At 37.0% G+C, this 6,964-nt stretch overlaps 1 protein-coding gene across 1 annotated transcript; it reads left to right on the top strand.

The window, feature by feature from the left end:
* The first annotated feature begins 1,015 nt into the window (after positions 1-1,015).
* Positions 1,016-1,752, top strand: LOC132267684 (nuclear transcription factor Y subunit B-3-like). The gene has a single exon (XM_059768804.1). It carries the CDS (start codon positions 1,057-1,059, stop codon positions 1,606-1,608), a length of 552 nt encoding a protein of 183 aa, XP_059624787.1. The 5' UTR covers positions 1,016-1,056; the 3' UTR covers positions 1,609-1,752.
* Positions 1,753-6,964: the final 5,212 nt, after the last annotated feature.

Raw genomic sequence — 6,964 nt, 5'->3', positions numbered from 1 at the left:
TTGGAGTATTCTAAAAATATATGGAGCATTATATATATATATATATATATATATATATCCAATCAAAATTAAGAAAAGTTCTAAAATATTTTGGTCACTGTACTTTTGTACTTTTGAATCTATCAGTTGTGGGACATTTGTTAGCGGACCTCACCATCACTTTCAACGGCTGAATACCTACCCGAAAGTACTTTGCCATCGTAGCTAGAGAAGTGGTTAAATTAAGTCATTCCAAGTACATAACACTAGAGCTATGGTATTAATGGATGATAAATAAATAAGCAAACTAGTCTGTAAGTACATTTTATCTTTAGTGATTGGTGCAGCCGAACAAAATTGGATGCTTTTTAAGCAATTTGGGAACAACCACAAAGAAGAAAGGATAAATAAATAACTCCATCGACTTGCATGTCAGCATGAAAAAATTAAAAATAAATAAAGATTTAGACAAATCTATCATATATGCATCTGAGATCTGAATTACTATACACACGCCTCAGAATTGAATCCTCAAAATGCGCTATAATTTGCAGAATGTAACAAGTCCTCTCATTATCCATTTTAAGGAGTAAAAACAGATTCAAGACTATATGGTCCCGTAAATCATATATAATTCGACATGTATGTAAAAAATTTAAATATAATTGACTTGTATATTTACATGTCTAATTGCAATTGATCAAGACTATATATATATATATATTTCTCTTTACAGACCTTTTGTGGGACCATCAACGATGAATTCAGCTTGAAAAACATGATTTCAAAAAAATCCAAATAAAATCTCTCCTCAAGATTCCACACCTCCCACACCATTCTTTAACTTGCAAAAATTTAATTCATTAGCCAGTGGACATTTTCTTTCCTTTTCCGTCCACATCAAACCGCCTTTCCACTCTTTTCCATTGCTTCCTTTTCCCTCTCCTCTTAGCTTGAAACACCAAGTACTATCCCATTAAATACCCACAAACACCTCCCCAAATATCTCCTCACATTCTATTTCCCTCCTATTCCCTCTCTTCCTTAACCAGCTAGCTAGTACTATTCCTATTCTCCATGGCCGGAAAAAGAAGCCAAACGAGCCCGGTAGGAAGCCCATCGTACGGGAACATCTCCGACAAAGATCAAGACCGCTTCCTCCCCATCGCCAACGTGAGCCGGATCATGAAGAAGTCCCTCCCCACGAATGCAAAAATATCGAAAGAAGCCAAGGAGAGCGTCCAAGAATGTGTGTCTGAGTTCATAAGCTTCATCACCGGCGAGGCATCGGATAAGTGTCAAAGAGAAAAGAGAAAGACCATCAATGGTGATGATCTTTTGTGGGCTATGACAACACTAGGGTTTGATAATTATATTGGACCCTTGAAAGTTTATCTCAACAAGTATAGGGAGAGTGAGGGAGACAAGATCAACTCCACAGCTGGACAAGAAGATCTGCAGTCACCTACTAAAGATATTATTGGCGCCAATATTCATGGTGTTGGTGAAGATGGGTACTATTCTTTTGGAGATCACCGTGGAAGGGTCATTGGCTATGGAGAGAATATGGTGGCTAATACTTTTAATATGGGCAAGATCCAAGAAATAGGAGATGGTGATGGATCATAGGCTAATAGGCATGTGGCAACTCATCTTCATCATGGGTTTCAGTGGTAGAGTACTTTGTTGCGTTGAACATAATTCCTTGATCCAACATATTTGATTAGTCATTCACTCAACTCCTCAGTCTAAGTAGCACTCGCGGGTCTTGAAGCAAGGTGTTACATATATATATATATATATATATTTGTGTTGTATTAATTTCTTTAACTTTGTTGGATTTCAATTTTCTATAAGTATACAAATAGTCATTGAAGAGCACTTTAAAGAAAACTACCAAGTGCGTGTATCATGTATTGCTTTGTTCATCAAATTTATGTCCTCATTAAATATATATTCACATATCTTTCCTCTGCATTGGGCTTAATTTTCTCTCTAAGTTTTATATTTGGTAGTATGGGGTTGGTGTGGGAAATTCGAATTTGAGAAATTTTAGTTTAGTTTTGAAATGCAACTTCTTTTTCAATACTCCAAAGGGCTTATAAATGTTCTGCTAAAGAAAGTAAAATGTATCAATTGGAGAAGAGAATGAAGAAGATAGATGCAGATTTCATACGAAGTCCAGAATTCTCAAAATTGAAATTTGACTGTGTCAATGGTCCATTAATTATTGGTTAGTTGATCACATGTATTTTAAATTAAGTTCTAAAATACTTACCAAGATGGAGTACATGCAGAGCGATATTCCAGGAAGAGATCGATCTGCATACAAATAGATTGATGTGACATATAAAAATTTGGAATAGATACTTAACAAATATATATATATATATATATATATATATATATATGGGGTAAGTGCAAGAAATACCCTTAAAGTATACATTTCTTAGCACTTTTACCCCTTCTTTAAAAAGGTGTGCAAAAAACACCTTTATTCTTTTCAATTTGTGCAAAAATACCCCTCAATTAATATAATGCCCATTTTACCCTATTATTCTTCCAAAAATACCCCTACCAAACATTACCCTCCACCGTAACCACCTCTGACCCTAGATTCTGACTAGTGTGTGATCTGAACGGGGAGAGAGAGCTTACGGGGATGCGAGCGAGAGGGTAGTAGTGGTGGAGGTGCCAATTGTGGGTGGTGCAGTGAAGGGGTGGAGATAGTTGTTTTGCATGGTGGGTGAACAGTGGTGGAAGTGCCAATTGTGGGTGGTAGTGGTGGGTACCGATTGTGGGTGGTGCGGTGAAGAAGTGGAGATGGTTATTTTAGATGGTGGGTGAACAGTGGTGGAGGGGCCGATTGTGGATGGTAGTGGTGGAGGCGTCGATTGTGGGTGGTGGTAGGAGGTTAGAGAGAGATGAGAGGACCAGCGGTGGCCCAGAAAGTAGTTCACCGACACCGAATATAAAAGCCCTCTAATCACGCCGTTGAGGAACTAATCCTCTGATTGAGGAGGCCGACTCGGGTTTCAACAGGAACAGAAAGAGCAGAAAAAGATGGAGGCAAAAAATCCGACACACATATCTCCGACCGCAAGCTACGCGCCGCCATAATCGGCGGCCCCGCCGGCTCCTTCGTGACTGAGACCTCGCCGCTAGCGGGATCAAGACCTTCCTCTTCAAGACTTGAGTACATCCTCGCTGGCGCCATACCTCTCTCCATGCTCGACGAGTTCTCCATCTTGCCGTGGCTCATGACCGGAAAGTGACCCACCATGGATATATCATACTCCGAACCCTTTCCTAGCATCAATCTGGTATTCTTTACAATTCCAACAAAAGGTGCTTGATTTGATGCTTGAACCTCTTCCCCAATTCGTTAGTCGATGAGAGTTTATTTTGAGCCTTTACGGTCAGAAATTTTGTTTGAGGTTGAATATGTGTTTTTCAGTGTGACCAAATACTTTATAATCCTGTATCATTGGTGCTTTTGCTTATATGGAGTCAATACTTCCCATCCATTTTGGATTTTGGAGTTGACCTATAAATTGGTGTGATTCATTGCGGCAGCAAAAGTATAAATTGGTGTGATTCATTGTGACAGCAAAAGTAGGCTGTAAGGTCACTTACTGAAAGTGTAGGGCATAATTTCATAAAAAAGCTTCATGGTAGAGTGCGTGTGTATATATCTATATATATATATGTTTGTGTATATATGTGTATCTGTATATATATATATATATATATATATATATATATATATATATAATATTTGTAAATTTACAATAAATTGAGGGATATTTTAGTCATTTCACAATATTTTTAAAAAATATATATTATAAAATGTGTTGCTAAGGGCATTTTAGTCTACTTTTTATAAATAGGACCTATTTGCACAAATATCATAGTTTAGGGGTGTTTTTTTGCACGGGTGGGGTGTAATATGCACTATATGCATACTATATGGGTGTTTTTTGCACTTGACCCATATATATATATATATATATATATATATATATATATATATATGATTAAAAGTTTTGGGCGAATATGTGTTTATGTTAGAACTTGGAAAAGGTTAAACACATGTGACATACTTATGAATACATTGACCAGATTTGAACCAAAACAGGTCGGATCAATGAAAACCAAGCCAATTCTTATATGATATATTATTATTGTAGATTTAAGTGCACTAAACCCCCTAAACCATTGGCCCTATTGCAAGAAATCTCTTTAAATTACAAAAGTTCAAAATAAAAAAATAAATAAATAAATAAATAAATTAAAAAAAAAACTCGGAATTATAATTTTTATTACAGTTTGCTCCATCCCGTTATGTGCCGGTAGAATATTGCAGTAAAATATACCATGTGTTGTCATGTGATACAAAATTTGAATATTTATGACCATAGTGCCCTTCAGAATATGAAAGGGCAATAATGCCCTTATTTGTACCCGCAAACCCAAACACCACCTGAAGGGGCATAAAATCCCACTAGGCCAAATTTGACCAGGCCCACTAGTTGAGAAAGAAGTGCGACTCCCCAGCCCACTCGTTCTCACTCAGCGCCTGTCTTGAGTAATGGATCAACCCAAGAAGGGACCAAGCCTGTTTTGTTTCTAGATTTAGAAATAAAACAAGGAATTTTAGGGCAAGTATAGTCTTTTATAAATAGAAGGAGAAAGAAAAGAGGGAGATTGATTGAAGTGTAATAGATTACTTTCCTAATAAAGAGAGCAATTTCTTGCACCTTCATCTGGCACAGTTTATGGGAAATCGACGAGTAATTTTTCAATAGTTTTTCGATCCAATTGATGACATAGCTATGTTCGGGGACAATGATTGGCGAAAAGGGCATGCAGCATCAAGAGTTTGGTCGGAACGATAGACAGGAGGATCTTTGGCAACTGATCCAGACCTTGCGTAAGGAGAACGCAAATGTCATGGAGATTTTGTGCAGAGAGAATGCAGAGCTCCGATCATGATTGGAGCGTGGGTTGGAGCCTCATCTTTCATCACCGCTGGCGAATCGATTAAGCAGTAGTGAACGAGGTCGACCTTCAGAATGACCACATTGGGTCCGTCCACCATGACCGTGTTAGGTCCGTCCACCATAACCCCTGTCCAAGGGAGTTTAAGGGCAGAACAAGAGACCAACCAATTGATGCGTGCTCAATTATAAACCACTAATTGAAGCACAAGTTGACGTAGAAAATAGCTAAGAAATGGTATCGATCCACGAAGATTGCTAGCTTATGGCAATCAAATTGCAAAGATTAATTTCTAGTTTGTAAAATTTCACGATTTGGTTTGAAGAATGGTTAATTTGTTTATTTGTCACTTAGCATAAACTTAAAACAAAATAAAAAAATTCAAAGATTGAATTAACAAATAGAAGACACTAGGGAATCGAGTTCGTCGAGACCTCATAAACATGCTACAATTTACTTAACTTGGAGAAAACAATTATATGTAACAATAATGTGTAGAAGCATACAACAATTTCAAAAAAATCATATTAATTAGAACTAAGCATAACCCATCTTTGGGTGACATGGCTCATCCACCTAAACTAGGGTGTGGTATAAGCCATCTTCCCTAGGTATGGCCTATAAAGGTTCTAAATTTGTAAGTTTAGCACATGAAAGTAAATTATCTAGCATAAATTATCTTTGGTTGGCATAGACCATCGACCTAATTACATTAATCTAAAGGTGTAGCATGGTCCATCTGCCCTTGGCATAATTTATCTAAAATCCTATATGACATGCCTATAAAACCATTTAATGAAATCAATCCTTATTGTCACTATAAGGAAATCAAGAGTACAAGTATATAAACATGGTTCTAAGACAAGAATTGCATAGAAAATGTACTAATATATGTGAGTATGGATCATACATCAATTTAATGTAAAAATTAACACCAATTTCAATATAAACCTTCATCTTATTCATGAAATCCATTACATACAATGCTATTTCCCCAAATTAAAATACAAAGATTACATATTTGATTGGTAAAGGCTACCTCAATCCTCTAGGAGGGGATTTAGTCATCCTGGTGATGGTGGAAAGTCAAGGGTTGAAGAAAAAGCCTCCATCTTCAGCTCCATAGCAGCCCCTCTCAAGAACACTCAAGAACCCTAATTAACCCTCACTTTCTCTCTCAATAATTATATAAAATTTGAATCTAATATGAATGATGATATGAAAAATAATATAGCCACGTGTATATATCCCCTTCTACCAGAATCAGTCAAAAATCCCTCCAAAACTCATGCATTGAAGTTAGAGATGAGAGAGAAAAATAACAAAAAATTCAAAATCCCATATTAATTCACAGGTTGGCATTCGGACGCCAGGATGGGCGTCTGGATGCAGCTTGTTAGGCTTGCGTGCCTTGTGTGCACTAAGGTACTTATGGTGTAGGTTTCTGGCATCTGGCGTCCGAATGCAATTTTGCTTGGCTATTGGAATTCATTTTCTTTTAACTTTGCAATTTCTGGGCTACAATTATACATGGCGTCTTGACGCCAAGAATGGTCTTGGAGACTGCGTATGAGCGTCAGCCTTGTTCTTCTAATGATGCATTTCATCGTTCTTGATAGCTTCTCGGGTCGACTTCTTTCATCAGGTTGAGCTTGCTCAGAGACTTAGGACCACTTTACTAGTTTCCATAGCTTGCCATGAACCTAACTTGTTCATAAAAATCCCATAAAAGCTTGCTTTTATTCTATTGTGGAGATAAGCCCTAAAAATAAACAAAATACAACAAAGCCTGTAAAATATACTTTATTGATATGCTAAATAGATTAAAACATGTAATTAAGGGCGCTTGAATATGTAATATTCGGAGCTTATTAGACCCCCAAACTTACATTTTGCTAGTCTCTTAGCAACAAACAGAAACAAGACATCCCCTCTTTCATGGGAGTGACGATTGTATTTAGCATATGCAATAAGCCTTTTAAAC

Source organism: Cornus florida, unplaced genomic scaffold (assembly GCF_030987335.1).
Source record: "Cornus florida cultivar Cherokee Brave unplaced genomic scaffold, ASM3098733v1 CherokeeBrave_3.0.0_Hap2_Chr07, whole genome shotgun sequence".
NCBI classification, from domain to species: domain Eukaryota; kingdom Viridiplantae; phylum Streptophyta; class Magnoliopsida; order Cornales; family Cornaceae; genus Cornus; species Cornus florida.
The sequence above is the reverse complement of the archived record's forward strand: the minus strand, read 5'-3'. Positions and strand labels throughout refer to the sequence as shown.